The 21,852-nt window shown below is 55.0% G+C and overlaps 1 protein-coding gene across 4 annotated transcripts; it reads right to left on the bottom strand.

Moving 5' to 3' along the window:
- Positions 1-4,417: 4,417 nt before the first annotated feature.
- Positions 4,418-13,580, bottom strand: ZFP92 (ZFP92 zinc finger protein). Of its 4 annotated transcripts, none has more exons than XM_027097945.1 (5): positions 13,190-13,580; positions 8,037-8,167; positions 7,719-7,845; positions 6,580-6,684; positions 4,418-6,240 (listed from the first exon to the last, which is right to left on the bottom strand). In XM_027097945.1, the coding sequence occupies exons 2-5, from the start codon at positions 8,067-8,069 to the stop codon at positions 4,973-4,975; spliced, it is 1,533 nt and encodes a 510-aa protein (XP_026953746.1). In that variant the 5' UTR covers positions 8,070-8,167; positions 13,190-13,580; the 3' UTR covers positions 4,418-4,972. The 4 variants fall into 4 exon arrangements, with proteins under 4 accessions (XP_026953746.1, XP_026953743.1, XP_026953745.1 ...); XM_027097942.1 differs by having other exon boundaries at positions 6,580-7,388; positions 13,190-13,579; XM_027097944.1 differs by having other exon boundaries at positions 6,580-7,388; positions 8,037-8,164; positions 13,190-13,579.
- Positions 13,581-21,852: the final 8,272 nt, after the last annotated feature.

The raw sequence follows: 21,852 nt of genomic DNA, 5'->3' as shown, positions 1-21,852 counted from the left end.
TGCTGGTGCGAAGGTGGCATGCTGAGACTGCTTTGGAAACCAGTTGAACACAGAGTTACCACGTGACCCAGCAATTCCACTCCTAGCTATATACCCAAGAGAAAGGAAAACATCTGTCCACACAAAAACTTGCACATAAATGTTCACAGCAGCTTTATTTGTGAAGGCCCAAACCTGGAAACAACCCAAATGTCCCTCAACAGGCATTGTGGTCCGTCCACACAATGGAATAGTACTCAGCAATAGAAAACGAAGGATTGATATACACACGACACCCAGGATGAACTTCAAAATCATTATACTAAGAGGCCAGGCAAGAAGAGTGCATACTGCATGATTCCATTAACACAGAATTCTAGAAAAGGCAAACTAATGTGTACTGATAGAAAGGGCAGTGGTTGTGGGGACGGGGTGGGGGGAGGAAGGGGCAGGAAGGAGGGCGCACCCGGGGGACGAGGCGACTCTCCAGGGTGATGGGCGTATGTTTACGTCTTCATTGCTGTGATGGTCTTACAGGTGGATACCCATCAAAACTCATCCAGTTGTACAGTTTAAATATGTGCAGTTTCTTGTACACCAATTATACGTCTATAAGGCTGTCAAGAAAGATGAAGAAACAGCAACCTTCAAATCCTGGAGGGCCCCTGTGTTGTGAAGTCATGCACACACTGAGGCTAGCATGAGAGAAAACGATCTAAGTTTTCCAGATATTTGTCGTAACTCCAGGGCAAGTGGGAGTTCCCCAAAGTGCCATCTGAGGCTGCTCACGTCAAAGCATCGTGAGTGGCGGGCTGCCGCCATTCATTCCCGTGGGTGAACAGCCAGTGAGCACCAGAGCTGTCTAGGTGACTCTAGTGTGTACACTTGGTGGTCATCCATGTGTAAATTCACACACTCCAGCAGTTATCATCTGCGTCAACTTTTTTCCTCCTTGATCTTAGAATAATTCTTTCATGTTTAAAAAAAATTGCTCCTCCTCAGGAACCAGCTAGGGACCAAACTTCTTCATCTGGCATCCCTGGCTCTCTGCCCTCTGGTTCTAATGACCTTTTACCCTACGACTGCCCTACAGAAAGCCCTCTGTCCTTCTAGGGTTCCTGAAAGCACCACACGTTCCCTGTGCTTTACTCCAACCCACTGGAAGTCCCTCGACCTCTGCTTCCTGTCCTGAGAGTTCACCTGCTACTTAGTCCTACCCTGACCTCCAGAGACGGCGTGTTACCCCTTGCTACCTAGCCAGGCGTAGACTTAGCAGCCCCAACTGAAAGCCACTGTGTCCCGCCACTGAGGAAGGGAGTGAAGGGGGGGGGGGTCCTGGCAGCTTCACAAAGTAGAGCTAGTCTTGCAGGCAATCTAAGCAAAGGTCCTAAGACACCATCCATGCTGTTTCAGGGTGGCTGCCCTTGGTCCCCGTGCAGCTCCACTTCAAGGGTTCCCACCTTCCCTTTGCAGGGGCCAAGGGGCGCCCACATGCTCTCTCGTCTTCACCCCCACGTCTAGGTCAGCGGCCTTTCCTGAGACCTTTCACCCAATTGCTAGCCGTTACTTCAAACCGCAATAGATGCCGTCTCCACCAGAGGGTGTCACTCAAGGCCAACACCCAGACATTCCTTATTTGTCTGCACCCAAAGTAAATGAATTCAGGTGGGACAGTTTAACAGTTACGTGAAGATACTGCCACGGCACTTAAACAGCTCTTGAAAAGTGTCCGAAGTTTCAAAGAGCAAATGATGTGCTATGGGCTGGTCCAGCGTCCTGCAAGTTCATCTCTGGAGCGGAAGCCCAGTCCAGAAGTGTGAAGGGGCTGGCATCCAGGGATGTTGTGGTGGTGGTGGTGGTGGGGGCCTGGAAAGCAGATAGGACATCCCCCAAGAGTCTCAGCTTTTATACTCCAGTCGTCGTCAGAAAGCAAGTGTGGGCCACCATCACAGTCCCCCACCCTGCCTGGTGGGAGACCTATTTCAAGGCACTGTAGAGGGAAAAATGCAAGCGTCCTCTCCAGACACTCTCTGGCTGATCCCATGCGACACCCGTTCACACCCTGTTGCACATCTGATTGATGACCACATCTAAAAGAAAACGATACTCAGAACTGTATCAGGGGCTTCCCTGGTGGCGCAGTGGTTGAGAGTCCGCCTGCCGATGCAGGGGACGTGGGTTCGTGCCCCGGTCTGGGAAGATCCCACGTGCCGCAGAGCGGCTGGGCCCGTGAGCCGTGGTCGCTGAGCCTGCGCGTCCGGAGCCTGTGCTCCGCAACGGGAGAGGCGGCGGCGGTGAGGGGCCCGCATACCGCAAAAACAAAAACAAAAACAAAACAAACAACCAAAAAAACCCCCCAAAAAAACCTGCATCAGAGTAAACATCTAATGATCAGGAGTGAGGTTAGATGCAGAACGGACAAACCAAAGATGCATTACTATTAGAAATGTCATGTACCCGGGTAAGCATTTGGAGACCTTGGAGCCTTTCAGGGCACTCCAAGACCGGAGTGCAGGTGCCTGGCATCTCTCCCGGCAAGTCCACTTTCTGTTGAAAGCACTGGACATCACGACCCCAGCCCCCAGTATCTAGTCATCTCTGGGTGGGTCCAAGGTGAAAAAAAGGCACTCACATTAAAAATCGAGTTAGCTTATCCAGTAGAACCAATGGGATGATGCTACGCTGGGGAGATACAACTCTTCTTTATTAAAAGTTGGTTACTGACTGGCCCATAAGAGCGAAACTGTTCACTTCCTAGAGCGATGGAAATGGGCAGCAGTGCGCATGGATCTATGCTCTTACCGGGGTCTGTCACGTAGCAATTGTTGCCCCAATCCTAAGCAGCTCGGGCTGAACAAAAGAGAGACCAGAGCCCGAGCACAAGGCCTCAGGCACCATCCCCTGCCCTGCGTGGGGACTGGTTTACTGAAGCCCTGCCGCCGGCTGAGCAAACATTGTGGGCACCTCATATAAACACACGCTTCCCAGCTACCTTACCACGGATTTCAAAGACACCGCTCCTAATACTTCTTTTACTATCAGAAAACCCAAGGTTGCAGATGCTTTCCACTGCTGCAAGGTAAGGCTGGAGCCGACTGTGGTCTAGAACCTGAGTTCAATGTGCTAAGGGGGCAACACTCATTTCACAAGTATTTACTAAGTGCCAAGCTCTGGGCTCAAAGAAAACGTGACACGCACAGCACAAGGAGGCTATGAGACAAGAGCAAGTTACAACTCTGGAACTTTCCATAAGTCACAAGTGTGTACAGTCATTTTAATATATCTATATAAAACTTCTCTATCTATATAAAACTCCTCGATCTCTATCTCTGTCTCTCTCACTTCTGGAGTTGTCCTAGCAGTTGGAGCTCCAAGCAGCATGGGCAGAAGGAGCCCTGTATTTCCAGGCTTTCCCACACCCTCCTGATGGTGTCTGGCCCTCCCCGTCTGGCAGGGAAAGTGCGCTCTTCTCAAAGGCCCAGTGGGGGGCCCCCATCACATCCACCTGCCCTCGGGCAGCCTGTGGCGGTGGTGAAGGGGGCTGGAAGGAGGTGGCGAGCCAACTGGGATGCCGGGCTGAGAATGGCAAGTGGCAGAGCTCCTGGTCCCAGCTCTGGGGACAGTGTGAGCAGGACAGGGTGGAACCTGCCAGCAGCTGCCCCCCCCCACCACAGCAGCACGAGGTCTCCCTGGAGAGTCTCCCATGGCCTGCCGTAAAGTGCCATTGAAGGGTCCACCGTGTCCCTACGGGGCTAAGGCCGGGGGCGGGGGAGTGAGAGGAGGGGCCAGCACGCTAACTGGTGTCAGGCCTGGGGCGGCCCCCTCTCTCCTGCCTGAGGCCTTCTCAGAGAGCTGGACAGATTCTTATTTAAGGAGTGATTACCTGACACTTCCATATGGCAAAAATCTCTATTTTTTTTTTTTTTTTTAAATCTCTATTTTTGACTTACATTACCCCTGAAGGCAAAAACATTCAAAGCAACTGAACCTCTAATATTTTAAGAAATGTCACATGAAAGAGAGCTGAGGAGAGAGAGCCATTACTGGGCACGCTCTGTGCAAATTCCTCAGCCGGCCGCTTTCCTCCTGATCTGGCACCAGCCACAAGGGACGGCTGCTGCAGGGGGAGCAGCTAACTTTGGAGCTTTAGGCACTGAGGGTGGAGAGAAGGGGCAGAGAGGCCAGTGCGGCCTTTGCAGGCAGAGTCTGAAGGCAGCAGGTGGGCTGAGCTCCGGGGCTCAGGGTGCGGGGAGGAGACCAAAGGCAGCAGGGCAGCTGGTGGCAGCTGGGAGGGACCAGAGCCAAAGGGCTCCTCTCTTGGGGCGGAGAAGCCGAGAGTCTCCAGGCCTCAGCCTCTCCGCAGGGCCCAGGCCAGCCATCTGGCAGAATCCCCTGAGCTCCCAGAAGATGGGGTCTGGGGCCGCTCCTCCCAGAAGCGAGCTGTCCTGTGCCTTCCTGCCGAGGAGATGCCACTCTCCGGGGGCTGCCGACGCGGGCACGCGCAGTTGCCTGAGTCCTTTTGCAGACCATTTCTTGATGAATTTTAGGTGATGTCACAGTCCAGCCACAGCCTCGCTGTGGAGCCCACAAATTTTGAATGCCCTCAGGTCCCTCCCACTATTAAGCTATTAAAGGATTAAAGTGCTTTTCGTGTCTTCTACCTGGAAACGCTAACAAGTCTTTGGGTGAAGTGAAGGCCCCCACTCCTCCCTAATCGAAGGCACCCGCTCCCTCCCACCCACAGCACTCAGGCCCCAGGCACATGGGGCAAGAGCAGTTTCAGCGGCTCCAGGGTGGAATACAAACGTGCGTGCACCTTGGCGGCACACACACGCCCGTGCGCACCGCACAGGAGCTGGCACGGGCACAGGGGCCCGTCTGCCTGCGGCGCATTAGGTGCTTCCATTGCAGCAGCATCAACGAGCAAAGGGAGGGGGTTGAGGTGGGGAACGTGGGCCTCATTTTAAAGCCAGCCCTCCCACGGTGCACCCCGTCAGAAGGAGCTGGGGGCGGTGGCGTGGGCGGAGTCTGGACGGAGTTTCTCGTCTTCGGGGCGGGGCTCCGCAGTGGCTCTCCAGAGGGCCAGGCAGGCCGGTGCCTTTTCTGAGTTGCTTCCCTCCGAGAGCTTCCTTCTGCAGTGAGTTTTTGGCTTCCGGCCAAGCTGCGGTTTCCCTTTGGAAGCCTGGCCGCAGTGGCCGCAGGCGCTGGGCCGCAGGCTGCCGTGGGTGCGCCGGTGCTCCAGGAGGACGGAGCCGCTGCGGAACGCCCTCCTGCAGTCTTGACACTTGTAGGGTCTCTCCTCACTGTGCACCACCTGGTGCTTGAAGAGGTTGGATCGCCGGCTGAAGGTCTTCCCGCACTCGCTGCACTCATAGGGCTTCTCGCCGCTGTGCACCCGCCGGTGCTGGCTGAGGCCCGAGCGCCCCCGGAAGGCCTTCCCACACTCCTTGCACTCGAATGGCTTCTCCCCACTGTGGATGCGCTGGTGGTGAATGAGCTGGGAGATGCCCTTGAAGGCTTTCAGGCACTGGCTGCACGTGTAGGGCTTCTCGCCGCTGTGTGTGCGCTGGTGCTCGATGAGGTTGGAGCTCCTGCTGAAGGCCTTGCTGCACACGCTGCACGTGTAGGGCCGCTCGCCACTGTGGATGCGCTGGTGCTCAAGGAGCGCGAAGCTGCGCCGGAAGAGTTTCCCGCACTCGCCACACTCGTAGGGCTTCTCACCACTGTGGATGATCTGGTGCTTGATGAGGTTGGAGCTGCGTGTGAAAGTCTTCCCGCACTCGCCGCACACATAGGGCTTCTCACCACTGTGGATGCGCTGGTGCTCCAGGAGCGCGAAGCTGCGCCGGAAGAGTTTGCCGCACTCGCCGCACTCGTAGGGTTTCTCGCCACTGTGGATGATCCGGTGCTTGATGAGGTTGGAGCTCCGGCTGAAGGATTTCCCACACTGCTGACACAGGAACTGTTTCTCTGCACCTTTGGAACCCTGCTGCCTTAGAACCAAACCCTGTCTACCTCTGCAGCTACTTCTCTGTATCTCTCTTTCCTCACCTGGGGAGCTGCCTTGGCCTTTCTCCCTGGGAGGGTCACCCCTGCTGAAAGCTGTCTGTGGACAATAAGCATGTTTCCGTCTGTGCTCAAGTGTTTCCGCTGACTGCCCGGCTACCTGGCCCTTGTTGCCACCCTGAAGGTCAGCCCCTGCGAGTTCTTCTGAACAAGTCTTCTGCTTTGAAATTACCGGTTTGCTCTTCATCCTGTCACCTGTAAAGACAGAGAGCACCAAGCAGTGTCACTCCCTCCCCGGGTCTCTATTTAGGTTTGTTTTTCACCCTCACCCTCACTCCAAGGCTGAGAAGAGCTGAACCAGGAATTGAGGACAAGGGAGAAGAAGCAAGATAACCGTCAGCAGACAGGAGGGCAAGAGGGGAGGAGATGGCAACGAGCTAGAAATATCAGAGCTGGTATGAGACAGGGGACTCCACGACAGATTTAAATCTGCCATGAAAGAGAATGTCCCACCCGAAGTGGCCATGCCACCCTCCATCAGCTGCTGTTCTTTGCCAATGGCTTCGGCAAGCTGACAAAGTGGCCCTCACTCACCTGCCTGCATCCCTGTGGTGGTCCCCATCCTGTGGACGTCTGCTACCCAGGGCCCCTCTCCTCGCTCTAGCCGGGAGACCAGGTGAGGCTTGGAGGATGAAAACCCTGTCCATGGAAAGGAAGCAGGTTAGTCACTCCTGGACTCAGTCCAGCATTAATATCTTCAGGAACAGAGAATGAAGAACTCTCTAGAAAGTGCCACTGGGAAGGTCCAGAGAAACGGCAGAGTCCCTCTAAGGACGAAAGGCGCTCTGAGTGTACAGGGGCCAGGCATGCATGGTGAATCTTAAGTAGGTGGTGATTCAGCCCAAGAGGATAATGATGTTATTATTTGGCCTGCAGGACGGGATGGCCTGTGGGAAATGGGGGATCAGTGTGGAGACCCTGAAGGACAAACAGAGGGTTGGAGCAAGGCCCCAGGGAGTATCAAGAAGCAGACAGAGCTGAAGGGCTGCCTGTGTCCCGAAAGCCAAAGCCCCCTGTTTCACCATCAAACACAGTAGATGTCTCTGTTCCTTATGCCAGACTCCACTGAGGAATCCACAACTTCCCTGGGGAACCCCAGATCTGCCCGATAAGGGCCAAAAACAACCAAGGGGAAGAAGCTAGTCTCCTTCTGTGGGGTTAGATGACTGAGGTGGAATCTGTAGAGTTTAAAAGAAGAAACAGAACAAAAGGATCCCCTGCAACCCCGAAGGCAGGGGCGCAGTGGGGGAGCCTGCCCCAGCTCTTTCCCGTTTCTCCAAGTCCTGGGACTCTATGTCCTGGGCTCTCTGTGGCTTGATGCAAGGAACAGATGCTTGAAAACCCTAGAACATGAAACGAACGTAAAAGGCAACCTTGGTAAAACTGGAATAAGTACGCCTTGATGTATATGAATATTCAAGGCTAATTTGCATCTATCTTTTGGGTAGAAGAGATTTAGCTAACTCGTGATTTTATATCAAAATAAGTTTGACGGGGGCCCAGACCATTTACCTAAACACTGTGCGACTGAGGTAAAAGTTGGGCATCAATAGGTTACTGACCTGATGGGGAAATGCATGTGTTCTTGGACTCACAGTAACCAACGAGCAAAGACGCTCAGAAATACACAGCTCAGCACAGGGCGGGAGCCTGGCTGCGTGTGAGGCCCTTACCCAGTGACACCAAGTGGCGGTAGTTCTCCAGCATCACTCGCTTGTACAGCATCCTTTGTCTGAGATCCAGAAGCTTCCATTCTGTCTTGGTGAAGTACACAGACACGTCCTCAAAAGATACTGGCACCTAAAACAACCCATTGCTGTGGCTTCAGGGGAATTCACCTCCGTGGGCCCCAGGATGAGCTGGTAGCAACTAAACATGGGGTGGGGGGGTCCCTGGAGAGCTCGGCAATAGCTGTGAGGATGGGACAGGAGGAAGCGGCAGAGAGAGGCTGCTGGGGGAGATGCCGCCCACAGTCACGGAGCCCCACTCACCTTGCGTCTGGCCATCAGGAGCATGGCTGCCATCGCAGGGGCGCAGAGACACTAATGCGGAGCGAGCCAGGTGTGAGCTGAGCCCATGCGCTGAGTGTGACCTTGTCCAGATAGGGTCCCAATCAGAGCTGCTGGGGGACAGGACTTCAGCATATCTTTTGCGGGGAGAGACACAATTCAATCCATAACACTTCCTCAGACTGAGCTTCTGTCCCCTCTCTTCACCAGACAAGGATTCTGTCTCCTCGTGCTGGGCCTGCCTAGCCAGGCTTTCAAGGGAGTGTGTTTCTTCTTTCCTTTTTCTCATTTCCTTCCTCTCTCAGCCCTCCTCCCACGTGACCAGCACCCCAATCCTGACTTTCTAGCCATCCCTGGAAGCCCCACTGCTGCCCCCTTGCCCCCTGAGGTCGGGGTTCTTAAAGAAAAACTCCAGGGGGAGGGTGATGGTGGTGGGATGAACTGGGAGTTCGGGATTGAGATATATACACTACTGTGTATAAAATAGAGAACTAATAAGAACCTGTTGTATACAAAAATTAAATTAAATTAAATTAAAAAAACAACAACAAGAAAAACTCCAAACACACATACCTCCTTCACCTGCAAACAGACTGGCTCTCAAGGAGAGAGAAAGACCAAGCTAGTGGGATGCAAGAGGGAGGGTCCCCCATCGCTGGGGGAGGGATAGCAAGAGAGTACCCGGCCCTGAGAGGGGCCCTAGCTGCAGGGCCATGGTGCTGCAAATTGGAGCGGGGTGAGGGGCTGGGAGGGGGAGAAGGTGAGGCTGCCCGGGGCTCACGCTAAGGCAGGAGGAGCGTGTCACCAACCAAGTGGACAGAACCAGATTTCTCCACACCAGCCCTCAATGCCGGAAGACAATGGGGCAAAAGAAAGTTTGCTCCAAGGATATGTCCACCCAACTGGCGGCCACAACACGGGAGTCACGGGCGGAGGAGTGGAGGAGACAGGCAGTGGCGGGGGGAGGGCGGAGTGGGCATCACGGCCTGTCTTTGCCCCAGGAGAGAGGGCAAGGGGATGGGGTCCTCAGAACAAGTTAGATCGCCCCAAATTCCCTTATCACCTGTGATGAGCTGTCAGTTAACACTGGCCCAGAATAAATAAATGAATGCATGTCTGATGGAGAAGTTTATACTAATCAGAGAGATTTTGGATGCCAAAACCATTAGATGAAGCCTGAGGGGGAAGGGTCGGCCACATGATGTCTTCCCCGTTTACTGCTGGTCACAAGAGAGGAAGCGAACCTAACGGTGGGACGCAAGTGGGACGTCCCCTTGGTGGGGATGCCCAGGAGGGCTCTTGCCAAAGCCTGACTTGATTCTAATGCAGCCTTGGGACCCAGCATCCAGTTTATAGAGGACCTTGGGGACAGAGAGACCAGTTAAAGGCACCACAAGGGAGGCACCCGATGCAGAAGGTGGGCTGTTCCCTGGTCTCCTCTGCAAATCAGTGTCACGGGGGAAAGAGGAGGCTGGGTAGGGAGATTGTTCTGGATGAAAAGAGAGTTAAGGGGCCAATAGCCAAGTGCAATGGGAGTCTTTGATGAGATGCTGGCGTGAACAAAAGAGGAGTCAAAGGCATTGTGGAGAGTGGAGGGTGAGGGCGGGGCCACTGCTGCCCATGTGTTGGATGGGTAGTGGCACCAGGTCATGGAAGAAAATGTCCTTTTCAAGGGACACATTCGCACCATTTGGGGAGAAAAGGGCGTGTGAAGTGACTTTAAAGTGCTTCAGCAAATACAAAAGACAGAAGGAAAGAGAGGGAGGGAGGGAGGAAGAGAGAGAGAGAGAGAGAGAGCGCGCGAGGTGGGGGGGACCCGAGCAAATAAGGCAAGCTGGAGCTGGAGGCCACTGCTAACCCTGGGAGGTGGGTACGCGGGCTTGGTTGGACTATTCTCTCTACTCGTCTGTTTGCTTGACAGTGTTCAGAATTACAAGGGAAAATAGTCTAGTGGTCCTTCAGTAAGTAAACCACTCCTGGGTATATGCCCAAAAGAATCGAAAACAGTGTTCTCACAAAAACGTCCATCCATGTGAATGAACTGTGGCACGCTTCACAATCGCCCGAAGGTGGAAGCAACCCAAACGTCCATGAACAGAAGAGCAGATAACAAACCATGGTCTGGACGCTACCGTGTGGACGAACCTAGTGTCACGATGCTAAGTGAGAAAAGCCAGACACAGGCACACAAGGCCACACATGCATGGTTCTATTTATATGATGTAATACAATATTTCACAAGGGCTTTCTTGACCTACTTTTGAAGTTATGACGAGAAACTCTTTCTCCTTGGCCTTCGCAAGCAGTTTGCTAAGCTTGGGAAGTTTCCCCCACCACCCACCTCCCGTATCAAAGCCCCTCTCTCTGGGGCCACTAAACCCACGCCCCAAACCCTCCTATCGGGGTCTCACACTCAGTGGCCAGGTACCAGACAACCAAGGACAGGTCCTACGCACCAGAGCCTGCGAAACTGTTCAAACCGGCCACTGCCCAGGGACCACTAGCTACCCCTACCCAGGTGCGCCATCCCTCGTGGCAGCCGTCCCTCCTTCTGCCTGTCATCTCTCCAGAGTGCCACTGTCCTGTGGCTCGCTATAAAAAAAAACCTTTAAATCTTATAAAACACATGACATGTCCAGAGAGTCCTAGGTAAATCCAGAGAGTCAGAGAGCAGATCTGGGTGCCAGGGCCTGGGACTGGGTGGGGTGGGGGGGTGACTGCTTCATGAGGACAGGGTTTCTTTTTGGGGTGATAAACATATTTGGGAGGTCGAAGGTGGTGGTGGCTGCACAAAGTTGCAAATATACTTAACGTCGCTGTCAAGTGTTCATCCTTTTGTCCACAGGCCAGACATGTTTCATTGGGACACACCACCAGTCACAGGGGGACCTGCACCAGCTAAAGGTGTGGGGAGGGAAGAATACTGATAACAGCAAGGGTTTTTAGACTAGCATCAAATTGTTTTGAAACACATCACAAGCTTGTTTTTTCTCTATCACGACTGTACTGCCAGGTCACCATCCATTTTGAAAAATACAGAAAAGCTGAAAAGAAGAGGTGTTATTCTGTAATCCCCCATCCCAAGACACGCTGCAGTGCAAGCCCCCAAGAGAGAAGAAACTTGAGCTGTGACTGCCGAGAGAAACGCCACGGGCAGGGTTCGCCTGTAGACGGAGACCATCGGTGGCGCCAGCCAGGAGGTGCTCACACACAGCAGTGTCTATCCTTGAGACCTAATGCCCCAAAGGCAGCATACTTTCAAATCCTGGAAAGAGACGCGACAAGCCCTGTCCTCACAGACCCTAATGCCCGATCTCCCTCGGGGTGGTAACAGGGAGACGCTCCCAAGCAGGAATGGAAGGAAGGATATGGAAGGAGCTTGTGGAACTGGAGAGTGGCTTCTCCTGAGAGCCTCTGACGTCGGTGGGCCTCCAGAGCGGAGGAGAAGCTGAAGGATGATTCTAGGCCCTGACGCTCAGATTCTCTGAAGTAGGACACCGGGCATGCAGGCGAGGGTCCCTCAGAGAGCAGCACCTGGGGCAAGAAGCTGGGAAGGCCCCGGGAGCCAGGGTAACTGGGCGCTCCCCCCACGCCGGTCCGCCCCACCGAGGGGAGCAGACTCCCAGGCCGCTCGCTGAGCCCAGCCCAAGTAAAGCCGAGTATACGCGGAGGAGGCGGCGGGAACGGGGAGAGCCAAAGGGAGAAGCCAGTGGGCTTCAGCGTTGATGTCTTTGGAAGACCACGAGATGGGGCTATTTCCCCAGAAAAAGAAAACAGAAAACAAACAAACAAACAAACAACAACAGGAAAGGCATCTAGTAAGCCCACTGAGGCCGGATCAGGAATTGGGGCCTTCTCGTCTGCGAGGAGGGACAAGCAGGGCCACTAGGGTTGGGCTTCCTCCTTCCTGCTGCAACTTCCTCTGGTGTTTGGTACCTCAAGACCCCAACTGCCTCCTCTCAGCCCCACGCAGCATTCTCTGAGACCTGTGTCACCTGCCACCCACCTGGTGGAAAGGCCGGAGGCCCCAGGCCGTGGGCGGCCCAGCCTCAGCCCGGAGCAGAGATCCAGCCTGGGAGCTGCCCCAGGTCAGCCCAGGGCCATCCCTGCTGCCCGGCCAAGCAAAGCGCTCTGAGGCGCAACTCTGAAACCCGTGTCTCCAGGCCCTGCCCTTCCGGGGGCAGAGGCTGACCCGGACGGAAAGAGGCCACCTGCTACCAGCCCTTCCTGGGGTGTCCATCTCCTGACCTCGCCCTCCTCTGCTCTCCCTGCTCCGGCCACGCACCAGGCCACTCCTGCCTTTGCACTGGCTGTTCCCTCTGCCCAGAATGCTCTCTCACCTCCTTCAAGTTTTTTGGAAATGTTGCCTTCTAACCACACTACTTAAACTCGCAGCCCGACCGCTCACCTCCCTTCCCTTGCTCCATTTTTCCCCCTGGTTAACGTACTCTGTAATTCTTAATTTGAAACGTTGACTCTCTTTCTTTCTTTTTTTTTTTTTTTTTTGAGGTACGCGGGACTCTCACTGTTGTGGCCTCTCCCGTTGCGGAGCACAGGCTCCGGATGCGTAGGCTCAGGGGCCATGGCTCACGGGCCCAGCCACTCCGCGGCATGTGGGATCTTCCCGGACCGGGACACGAACCCGCGTCCCCTGCATCGGCAGGCGGACCCTCAACCACTGCGCCACCAGGGAAGCCCCGAAACGTTGACTCTTTATTGCCTGTGTCCTGCCACTAGAATTGGACCCCCGAGCAGGGCTTTGCAGTTTTGCTCCCTGAGGAAGTATCTGCAGTGCCCACAGCCTGGCCCGCAGGCGTGCTTCGCAGCTGTCTGTTGGACGGGAGGGCTGCCACAGCTGGCCCTGCATGGCAGCCCCGCACACTTTCCCGCTCGGCCAGCTCAGCTCTTGCCCTTGCGGTCCTTCCGTCCGGCCCCTGGCTTCCTCTTCTTGTACCTTCCCCTGGCGTGCTCGTCCCCGCCAACACTCCATACCACCAAGGGGCACAAACCCCCAACCCTGAGTGCTGCAGGCGCACGTCCGGGCACCCTCAGGGCCCATGCCTGCGGACGGTTCGCCAGGTGCCCCTGGGCAGGAGTGCTGCGACCTCACGCAGAGGCGCGAAATCCAAACTTACCAGGCAGCCTGGCGTTGGGATGCTCTCCTGCCAGCCCCAGAATCAGCGGCGAACCGCAGTCAGAGGAGAGAAACTGGGAAACACGGGCTGCCCTTCCCCGGCGGGCGAAGGGGGCGGCCCCGAGGGCCAGCCAGCAGCTCTCCGCGCTCACGCTCGCCACCTCCTAGGGGGACCCTCGGCCACCTGCCGAGAGCGGCTCGCGGGCCTCTGGGCTGTCCTTCCCTCCTCCCCCTGCCCCAGCCTCCGGGCAGGCTCGAGGTCAAGGCTGCCACCTCCGAGAAGCCCTCCGGGTCAGCGCCCCCGGGAGGCGGCGGGGCTCCTGGCTGCGTCTCGACCTCGCAGCTGGGCGCCGCTCGGGAGGCGCGTTCTGAGCGGCAGTCCGTCAGTCCAGCGCGGACGAGCGGGGCCGAGGCATGGGCGGGGCCGGGGCGGCGGCGGCGTGGGAACGGGGCGCGGGGGTGGGGTGGGGTGGGGGCACGGAGCATGCGCGGCGCGGCGGGAGGAAGGGACGGCCGGTGCCGCCCCGGCGCGCCCCGTGGGGGTTCTGGCCTGGCTCACTGCGTACCCCGGGGCACTTCCGCCTTCAGTCTGGGCTGCTTCGAGGGCTCGGGGTCGCAGTGGTCCGTCCACCGCAGTCCCCCAAGGGGACAGGGGAGGGGCAGTGTTGGCTGCGCACCTCGCACGTCTCAGACTCTGGGGCTTTACTTTACGTCCATCTATCCATCCGTCCATCCATCTGGGACCCACGGGATCCCTGCGGCGTAGTCAGCACCATGTGGCCCAGCCATGGCACCCCAATAAGGGACCAGCCCACTTGAGTCAGGAGGGCAAAGCTAAGAAAGTGAGGGCAGTGAGAGGGGAGTCGGGGAGGAGCGGTGTGCAGACAGATGGAGAAGGAGTAGTGAAGAGCTACTGGGTGCATTGGTCTTTCCCTTGGTCCCCCCATGTGACTGTCAAACCGGGCCACAGGGTAGGCATTGGGGTCTGCATTTTCCCACAGGAACATGCCTACCGTTGACAGTGATGAGTTCCTCCCAAAGTTAGGAATGGGAAAAACACTGTGGACGAAAAGCAGCAAGGAAAAACAGCAGGATGGCGTGTTCTTGTCCATCCCCGCCCTGGCTGTTGGGAATTGAGCACAAGGTGGGTACCTTTCCTTACACAACCAGAGCTCAGGCATCTTCTCTTCAAATGGGCCCTGACCAGGAGAGTGCAGGCCTGCAGTGAGAACCCCCCGCCATGCTGATGCTCCCAGGACAGCAGCTGCCTGCCCCTGGCTTATAGGGGAGAAGCTGGGATCCCCACTCAGGGTGCTTCTGGCCTTAGGGAGCAGGGTTCTCAGGGGGCCAAATGCAGCACAGCTTCAGGGGCCCTCCCCTGGAGCAGAGGCAGGGAGGTCCCCTGTGGCCCTTGGTTGTGGGCTCTGATGCCCAATCTTGTCCTCTCGCCAGGAGTCTGGCTAGACAGGCCTGGTCCTGGGCTCTAGAGGTATAATGGGGTGAACGATAGTCCCTCAAAAGATATGTGCACGCCCTAACTCCCAGAACCTGTGAATGTTGAGTTTTCCGGGAAAAAACTCTTTGTAGATGTGATGAAATTAAGAATCTCAACATGAGATCATTCTGGATGACCCAGGTGAGCCTTAAATCCAATGACGGGTGTTCTTATAAGAGATAGAAGAGGAGAGACACAGACACAGAGAAGCCACTTGAAGACAAACGCAGAGACTGGAGGGATGTGGCCACAAGCCCTGGGTAAGGCAACTCCTGTGGCTTTGGGCAATTATTAGAGAGCCTTGGCATGCAACCTTCACGGAAGGAGGGAGTGAGGGCCTGAGGCTGGGAGGGGGGGCTCTGGGAGCTCTCCGTGCTACCCTATTTCTGTCCCTAGCCCAAACCTCTCCTCAGAGCCCTTGCCCCTTATATCCAGCTGGCTTCTTGTCATCTCCACTTTGATGTTTCCAACTCATATGTCCAAAATAGAACTCATGATTTTCTATGCTCTTCCTGAGTCCTCAGCCACAGTGACTGGAGCCCCCATACACCCACGTCACAGGCCAGAAATCAGAGACACGTCCCTCACTCACCTTCCACATCTGACCAGCCACAGTGTTTGCTTAGTTCTCCACATGTTTTAGGTTCGTTATATCTGCCCTATCGGCTCAACTCTATGACGCTGCCACTACTATTGCTCAGGCCACCATCATCTCTCCCAGGACAACCCCAACTGCCCCTTGATAGACTTTCTGCATCCACTCTGTGCCCTGCCCCCCCATAATTCTTCCACAAGGAAGCAAGAGAAAACACCTGAAAATACGTGCTCATGTTACACACACACACACACACACACACACACACACACACACACGAGTGCACTTGCATCTCTGACTTCAAACTGTTCAGTGGGTTCCTAACTCTTAGGTAAAGACCAGCCCCTCCCTGAGGCTCACGAGGCCTACACGGCTTGTTCTCTAGCTTCAGTACGTGGTGTTCTCTCTCTGTGGCACTCTGTGTGTGTGGCTCTCGCTCTCGCTCTCCCTCCCTCCCTCTCTCCCTCTCTGCTCCTGCCACACTGGTCTTCTTTCAGTTTGATACTCACTGTGTTCCTTTCAGCCCCAGGACTGAAAATTTACACCCGCATTTCACTCAGCTGACACCAGTCAGTGTGCTGGCCCCTCTTCTCACTCCCCCGCCCCCGGCCTTAGCCCTGTAGGGACACGGTGGACCCTTCAATGGCACTTTACGGCAGGCCATGGGAGACTCTCCAGGGAGACCTCGTCCCAGCTGCCATCCTTCAGCTAATTCCCTTTGCGCTGCCATTGGCCACAGTGAGGTGTGACGGCTAGAGATTCCAAGTGGTGCAAGGGCCTCCCAACGACACGCCTCGAAAGGAGCCCCAGCCCCCAAGCTCCTGCTGGGTGGCCGGGGGCTGGAAGGTCATGGCTAATACCTGCAGGGCAAGTCTGGGGGAAAGCGGGCGGTGGGGGGGCTTAAGGTGCGGGGCCATAGGAGAATGGGGTCGGGGGCCGGGTCTTTGCTTCCTGTCTCTTGGAACTGAAGTGTGAGGGGGAGCCAGTCCGATGGCGAGAGCAGGGCCTGTGGTCTGTGGTCAGAGGCAGGGCACACACCACTGCCCGAGCAGCCCGTCCAGGCCCAGGTGGAGTCGGCAGTGGAGAGAGGAGCCTGTGAGGAGGGGTGGGGAGGCCCTGGGACCGGGAGTCTCGAGGCACAGCTTCAGTGAGTGTGAGTGTGTGTGTGTGTGTGAGTGTGCACACATGTGGTGTATATGTGGGTGAGTGTGTGTGGTCCACGGTAATGGTTTCTGTGAATATGTGTGAATGTGTGTGTGACTTTGTGTGGGGTTTGTGTGAGTGTGTGTGAGTGTGTGTGGTTTTATGAACGTGTGAGTGTGGGAGCACTCAGGCTGAATTACTTTCTCTGACGGGAGCCTGAGACTTCCAGTGGCTTCCCTCTTCCCCATGAACTGGAGGAAGAACACAGCTGACTCCTTCCAACTGAGGGGGCCAAGGAGACTGGTTGGGGGGGACCCTGTCCCCAATGTCCTGCCCTGTCTCCATTCCCCAAAGCTTCAGGTGCTCTACTCATGTCCCACATGGAGTGGCTGGAGACGTCTCCACAGGCCTTGACATCCTTTCACATCTCCTTCTCCGTCTCTGGCCCGCAGTCCAAGCCCACGTTGTTCTAGCCCCTCCTGGCCCTGCTGGGACCCGAGGCAGCCGGCGGAGGCCCACAGAGTGGCGCCCTCCACCCCCGCCACGCCCTCTCCAGCAGACAGGGCTATGTCCATGGCTCTGCAGCCACGGGGTGGCCGCTCACTGTGTGGACGGCTCTCCCTGGAGCCCCAGGTGCCAGCCCAGTCCCCGTGTGCAGAGGGGAGACTGTATTTAGCAAATGGCCGCTGAGATCCCCCCTGTGGAGCGGCTGCTTGGGTCGGCACCTCGGTGCCTGTCCCTTGGGGGGCACTGTGGAATTGGCCTTGAGCAGCTCCCCACAGGGGCTTGGTGTGGGACCTTAAGCCTTGCTCTGCAGACACACTCTAGTGGTCACACTGGGCTTTGGGGGACAAGTTCACCAGAGCGGGGCTCCAGGGACTCTGCCAGCAGCCAGGCCCCCCAAGGAGCCAGCGACCTCTGGGTGAGCAGGGATCTGGGCTCAGGTTGGCCTTGAGGGAGCTTGTGAGCCTGCACTCCAGTGGCCGCCTTGCAGACCCCAAAGCCTGGTCTTTTTGAAGACTTTGGGCTGGAGAGGCTGCTTCAATCATTGCCACGTGAGCTGCCAGTCTCTCCATCTGGTGCGTTCCAGACATCTGGTTCATTCCAAGCTCTTGGGGGATCTGAGAACCTTGCCCTGGGGGCTGCATCAGGAACTCGTGCTGGCTGCCAGCACTGCTACAGGGCGGTGCTGCCCTGCAGGGTCCCCAAGAGGTCAGGCCCCAGAAATTTCCCCTCAGTGATCCTTTCGCTGAGCCCTGCCCTCTGGAGCCCATGGACACAGATGCCCTCAGGGCTGGGGGGCTCAGGGACCCAAGGGCACACGTGTACTTCTAAAGCAGAAGGTGGATGTTTGCAGGTGCACATAGAGGGGCAGCGGGGAGGGGTGGAGGAAGCAGTGAGGCATCCCCAGCTGGGAGACAGCACTTGTCAAGTGTACCGTGTCGCCCCGGGGTAAACTGCAACTCATTTTCCCAGAATTCCCTGCTCTTTATGGTCCCAGGTTCGGGTTGACCACAGGCTGCTGGTTCCTTGTTGCCCCTTGCTCCGCTTTGTCCTCCTGGGGTGCCTCGCCATCCTCATTGCCTTTGCCTTTCAGCAGTAACTTCGGGCCACTTTCTCTTTAACTTCTTCCCAGGGGGCTGGGAAGGTCTGCCATCTAATGTCCTGGGTCACGGTTTAAGGAACCACTCAGGCTTGGGATTGCCCAAGACCCCCGACTTGGTCATCAAAGGGATGGAGCCCATTCGCCACGTCCAGCCATGTTGGGATATCAGACATCTCCTTCTATGCTAGTCTTCAGCTCCCTTGTGAGGCCCCTGAGAGGCAGCCAGCTGAGGGCTGGCTCCCAGCCATGACACATCTCCCAAAGACCTAGTGTGACATGTAACAGACACATTGGATATGACCTCACAAGTATGATGGCTGGCAGAGGGCTGGGCTGGGTGACAGTTCTCACCCATCTTCTTCCGCATAGAGCAGCTCTCAGCTTGGACGGGCTAGGTCTTCCCAGCCTGGGCCCCTCCCCAGTCGACAGCCTGTGAGCTGGTGGAGCTGGGTGCTCTGTGCTCCTGCCTGAATCTTAGCTGCTTGTAAAACATACCGACTTAAGAAAGGAAATTCCTTCAAAGCCTTGGGCTTTCCCCCCCTCCAGTTTAACAGAAAAATGATGGGCTGGCCTGGCTTCAAAGAGGAAAGTGGCTACAACCCCAGACCACAAATTAGGAAGCTCTCCAACCAAACACTGCTATGTCTGGACAGGGATAGGGAGCAAGCTGGGCCAGCAATGCATCCTCAGAACTGGAGCAGGAATCAGACTGCCCCTAAGTCCAAGGTTACAGTCCGGAAGATCTGGTTAGATTAATGAAAATTAAAGACACAGAGCACCGGAGCAGCAGAATGTCACTGTGGAGACCCAGGGAGAAGATGTGGACATGTTGGCAAAATCAGGGGCATTCACAGCCCAACGTGGGCCCTATACATAAAAGGGAAACAGCAACAATTACAAAAATAATAAGGGGAGGAAAGGAACGGAAGCAAACAGGAAAAGGAAAGCACATCACAAGGGGAATTACACGAATAATACAGGAAGACTCTAGATAAAAACAAAAGAAAACAAATAAAAAAACCCCAAAACTCCATAGATGCAAAAAAGTTTCAGAAAACATGATTGCTCAGAATAAAATTTGAAGAAGAGATGTAGGGTTCAAAGAAGAGACTATAGGAAGGCAGAAGGAGATGGAAGGAACGTAGCAGAACTCAGAAAAGAACTAGAAGAGAAAAATAGAAATATTACTGAGACGAAAGCCACACTGAGAGCAATAATGATTCAAGTAAATGTGACCAAGGAGACCACGTACATAATGGCCACCTGGGGACACAGCAGTTAGGCTTGAAGAAATCACAGAATACAAAATGGGAGAGAGTAGAAGATTGCAGAACAGACGACAATCTGGGAGATAGCAAAGGAGATGCAACACATATATAATTGGTTTCCTAAAAAAAGAGAACGACCAAGAGAACAATATCTTCCTGGGAAAAGTCATGCTGGCCTTAGACTTCTCTGAATCCGTTCTCTGTGCCAGAAGCCAGTGGGAAAAGTTTTCCAAACTTCTGAGGAAGACAGTTTGTCCCGAGAATGTTCCATTCATCCAACTTGTCCTTCAAGTCTAAAAGCGGAAAGTTAAAATTACCACTGAAAAATAAAGGCTAGCCAAATAAAAGATGAATTGAAGCAAAGAACTTAGAAATGGAAGAACAAGCCTGACCACTGAATCCATTTATATGCAGAACTAATATTCCATAACTGTGGAATTATGCATTCATACTTACCCTACTATAGGACAGAACGGAAATCTCAGAAATCTTGACAATGTAAAAGTAATAATCTAACCAAAACCAGAGGTGGAGGACTGAGGGGGCGGCAGGAAGAGTGTGGAATGATTTGTTCATCTGTTAGAGCAGAGAGTCATTGGATACTGTGTTGGAATATATCATTAACATAATACTTCAGGGACTTCCTTGGCGGTCCAGTGGTTAAGACTCTGAGGTCCCAAAGCAGGGGGTATGGGTTTGATCCCTGGTCAGGGAACTAGGATCCCACATGCCATGCAAGGCATGACCTAAGACATAAAATAAATAAATAAAGATTAAAGTTCAAAAAAAACCCCAAAACATAATATTTCACTCTTTAACTTTTGTGAGATCTTTTAGGAACTAACACTCCTCGTGAAGAAACATTTAGTACAAGTTCAGGTTTCTTGCAATTTCTTCTTCTTTGTTCCCAATCAAATTAAATGAGTGTAATGCAGGCATACATCAGACACGTCTCGGGTTCGGTTCCAGCCTACCTCGATAAGTGAATATTTCAATAAAGCGAGTCCTGCTCAGTTATTTATTTGAGAAGTGTTTACTGTACCCCTCCTGTGTGCGTTTGTCAGTCGAGGGAGGACGGGGCCTGGGCTGGAGTCATCGGCAGGGATAATGGAAAGGGGTGGATGGCTGGACCGGGGATCGACCGAGGGGCTGAGAAAACAAGGGTTCGTGATGGACTGGAGAGGGGCATGGGCTTGTGGTTGAGGAAGAAGGAGGAGTCAAGGATGATGGGGAGGTTTTCAGCCTGGGCAACTGGATGGGAGTTACCGGTCAGCAGGTGTGTCCATCAGGGGGCAGGCGATGTGCTCCTAACCTGGGCTGCTCTCGTGTTGGGAGAGGGAAGGGCACAGGTTGAGGAGGGCATCACCCTGCACGCAGCCTCTGCCGGGTCCTCACTCAGTGTGCCCTGCTGGAAACTGCCTCCCCTGCCACGCTGGCATCTGTGCCCACGGGCTGGTAGCATGTATCCTCCAAGGCTTCCTTCTAGGTCAAGGTGGCTTTCATGGCTGGCCTGGGAAGCCAGCTCTGAGTAGCATGCGTGGTTCAGGTGGGGAAAGAAACAGATTCAAGTCCCAACAAGCTACATCTATCGGCCCTTGGCGCTGTGTGTGTGTGTGTGTGTGTGTGTGTGTGTGTGTGTGTGAGTGAGTATGTAGGGGAGCTTCTCATAGATGGAGACAGGCACCCTCTATGGGAAACGGTTGTGTCCCAGAGCCCGGTAGGGGCCTCCCCCAGTGCAACGCCTCCCCAGCTCTGGAGCTGCGTTGGGTGAAAGGGAATGGGCAGGAGGCCAGAAGTATCGAGACGTATTGCTCCCCTCCCCAGCAGCCTCCCAGTAAGAGATGGGAGAGGGTGCTGCAAGCCCCCTTCACTTCCAAACAGCTGCAGAGGCTTGTCTTGGCTTGAAACTTCCCAGGGTACAGAGGGATGCTAGCGCTACCCCCTTTTCCGTCTGCCTCTGTCTCTCTCCCCACCCCTCTCTCTCCCTCTCTCTGTGTCACACACACAAACACGAAGCCAAGAGGCCCCTGAGGAAAGCCGAGACCTCACTGGGTACAACGTAACCCTGTGTGGCTTCCAGTCAAAGCTAAGAATGATCTAGCCCTTCCTGTTCTCAGAACTGTGCTGTTTCCCAGACAACCAGTTTTGTCTAATCATGGTCAAGGCAACGTACATTTCTGCTCAGAATCAAGGTCACAGTATAATACCAATTCACCACGGCAACAGCAGAGTACTCATCTGACACGGGAGATGGGATTTGCAAGGAAAACCGCGTGCAGAGCGCTAGTTCCCTGCCTGCCGAGCTAAGCTTCTTTGTCGCAGGCTCCTGGTTACCCTGCACCGTGAAATAGGCTTCACCCTGGCGGAGTCTGGAACCCATGTCCTTAAGAGGTGCAGAGGCCCTTGGAAGTTTGACGTAAGTAATTTGCCAGAGCCAGCCAGGCACGTGGTGCCACTGGTAAACCAATGTGTCCCAGCAGGATCGTTCTACCTGCCCTGGCTTCAGGGGCTTAGTTCAGTCTGCAAACCCACACAGGTCACCTTGCCCTTTGCAAAC

This window comes from Aethalodelphis obliquidens, unplaced genomic scaffold (assembly GCF_003676395.1).
Source record: "Aethalodelphis obliquidens isolate GAN/ISIS:26980383/991018 unplaced genomic scaffold, ASM367639v1 scaffold118, whole genome shotgun sequence".
In the NCBI taxonomy this organism is placed as follows: Eukaryota; Metazoa; Chordata; class Mammalia; order Artiodactyla; family Delphinidae; genus Aethalodelphis; species Aethalodelphis obliquidens.
This window is presented reverse-complemented; position numbering and strand designations above follow the sequence as displayed.